The sequence below is a fragment of the Argentina silus genome (genome assembly GCF_951799395.1).
Source record: "Argentina silus genome assembly, chromosome: 6".
NCBI classification, from domain to species: Eukaryota; Metazoa; Chordata; class Actinopteri; order Argentiniformes; family Argentinidae; genus Argentina; species Argentina silus.
The window spans coordinates 1,051,395-1,053,894 of NC_139660.1; the positions used below are offsets into that span (position 1 = coordinate 1,051,395).

Below are 2,500 nucleotides of genomic sequence, written 5' to 3' on the forward strand. Positions count from 1 at the left end.
GGACGGAATCAACGCAAGATTGCAAAACGTCCCGATTAAAATTCCCGAAATGGAAATTGGGGGAATCCAAAGTCATGTGAGAATGTGTGTTAATGGGACTGGAGGTGAGTTGAGAGGGGGAGGCTGGGAGGGGGAGGCTGGGAGGGGGAGGTTGGGAGGGGGAGGCTGGGAGCAGAGAGACTCCACACTAACCAACTGCTCTACCCGAACACAGAAACTTCATCATCAACTGAAGTACTGAAGTACACACACACACACACACACACACACACACACACACACTGCGCCAGTGTGTGTGTGTGTGTGTGTGTGTGTGTCTGTGTGTGTGTGTGTGTGTGTGTGTGCAGTGTGTGTGTGTGTGTGTGTGCAGTGTCTGTGTGTGTGTGTGTGTGTGTGTGTGTGTGTGCGGTGTGTGTGCGGTGTGTGCAGTGTGTGTGTCTGTGTAGGCCTTACCTCTCCTCCATTGACATACTCCATCACAAAACACAGACGGTCTTTAGTCTGGAAGGAATACTTCAAAGACTGAAACAGGGAGAGAAACACACTCCATCAGTAACACTCTACACACACACACACACACACACACACACACACACACACACACACACACACACACACACACACACACACACTCCATCAGTAACACTGTACACACTACCTCAGGTATTCTAACCCAGCAGAGACACACAGTGATGGGATGTGTGTGTGTGTTTGTTTGCAGGGAGGAGTGTGTGTGTGTTTGTTTGCAGGGGGGAGTGTGTGTGTGTTTGTTTGCAGGGAGGAGTGTGTGTGTGTGTGTGTGTGTGTGAGAGAGTGTGTGTGTTCTATCAACAAAAGAACAGTTGCTCTCTCACTCTCTGTAGGCTGCAGGTGTGACAGAGGTGCAAGGAGACGTGACCTGTAATTGTTTTGACTGATGTGGTGTGGTCGAGTGTGTGTGTGTGTGTGTGTGTGTGTGTGTGTGTTTTTCAGTGAACAGCAGCATCTGGAGTGTGAGTGAATCCCGCCTCAGTAAGCGTGTGTCACCAGCTGTACAGCTGCACTCTGGCTGTTAATGTTTAACAGTTTATCCTCCAGATTTTAATTAGTCTCCTGGGCCTCAGGTATGTATACCATCTATATGTCAGCTGAACATATAGGTTTAGTGGTGTGTGTTGTGTGTGTGTGTGTGTACACATGTATAAGAGTGTGTGTGCACGCACGTGTGTGTATGTGTGTGTGTGTGTGTGCGTGTGTGTGTGTGTGTGTGTGTGCATGGTGTGTGTGTGTGTGTGCGTGTTGTGTGTGTGCGTGCGTGTGTGTGTGTGTGTGTGTGTGTGTGTGTGTGTGTGTGTGTGTACACATGTATAAGAGTGTGTGTGTGTGTGTATGTGGTGTTGATACTCACAGTTAAGAAAGGATGTCTTGTGTTTTTTAATACTCTGCTCTCCGTGAGTGTGTGAGCCACTTCATCCTGCAAGGGGAGACAGTTGTTCTGAGACTGAATACCAATATCATATCATATCATACCATATTAAATTAAATTAACCTTAAATTAACTTAAATTAAAATAAATTAAATTCAGTTCAGTTCAGTTCAGTTCAGTTCAGTTCAGTTCAATTCAATTCAATTCAATTCAATTCAATTCAATTCAATTCAATTCAATTCAATTCAATTCAATTCAATTCAATTCAATTCAATTGAAGTTGATTGAACATGGCCATTGTAATTACATAGTATTGCAACAGTCTATGAGTTGGATGCTGACAGCTAACCTGTGAATGAACTGACCTTTGCAATAATTACTTCTTTCTTCAGAATCTTCATTGCATAGTATTTCCCGCTGGCCTTCTCCCTCACCAGGATCACTTTACCAAACGTACCTTTCCCCAGGAGTTTTAAGTAGTCAAAGTCATTCATTGTCTGAAACAGAAAAGTTGAAAGAGCAGCACGTTTACCAATAACAGTGTAGTGTGTGTGTGTGTGTGTGTGTGTGTGTGTGTGTGTGTGTGTGTGTGTGTGTGTGTGTGTGTGTACCTTGCGTTTGTGGAGTGTGGTGGAGGTGTGTGTGTATGTGTGTGTGTGTGTGTGTGTGTGTGTGTGTGTGTGTGTGTGTGTGTACCTTGCGTTTGTGGAGCGTGGTGGAGGTGTCCATCTCCTCCTCCCCTATGTTGTCTATCTGGGAGGAGGGGCTACACTGGATCCTCTCCTCCTCCTGCCTTTGGAGTTTGTCTGCTACCATCTGGATGGCCTCTGTCCACTCATCCCTGGAACACACACACACACACACACACACACACACACACACACGCACGCACACACACAGACGCACGCATGCACAGACATGCACACACACACACACACACAACATAATATCATTGTCTTTTCACATTGGCCATTTTCAGCACTTTAACAGCAACTGAAGCATGTGTGTCTGTGCGTGCGTGTGCGTGCGTGTGTCTGTGTGTGCGTGTGTGTCTGTGCGTGCGTGTGCGTGCGTGTGTCTGTGTGTGCGTGCGTG

At 46.4% G+C, this 2,500-nt stretch overlaps 1 protein-coding gene across 1 annotated transcript in view; it reads right to left on the reverse strand.

Annotated features, from left to right (window-relative positions):
* The window catches only part of LOC310805509 (RAC-gamma serine/threonine-protein kinase), a gene marked incomplete at both ends in the record, with an annotated part of 20,993 nt that overhangs the window by 10,840 nt on the left and 7,653 nt on the right, over positions 1–2,500 (reverse strand). Inside the window, 4 exons of the mRNA XM_083671230.1 lie at positions 454–522; positions 1,388–1,453; positions 1,771–1,902; positions 2,102–2,246. Of these exons, the coding sequence (XP_083527356.1) occupies positions 454–522; positions 1,388–1,453; positions 1,771–1,902; positions 2,102–2,246 (412 nt within the window). The remainder of the gene's footprint in view (positions 1–453; positions 523–1,387; positions 1,454–1,770; positions 1,903–2,101; positions 2,247–2,500) is intronic.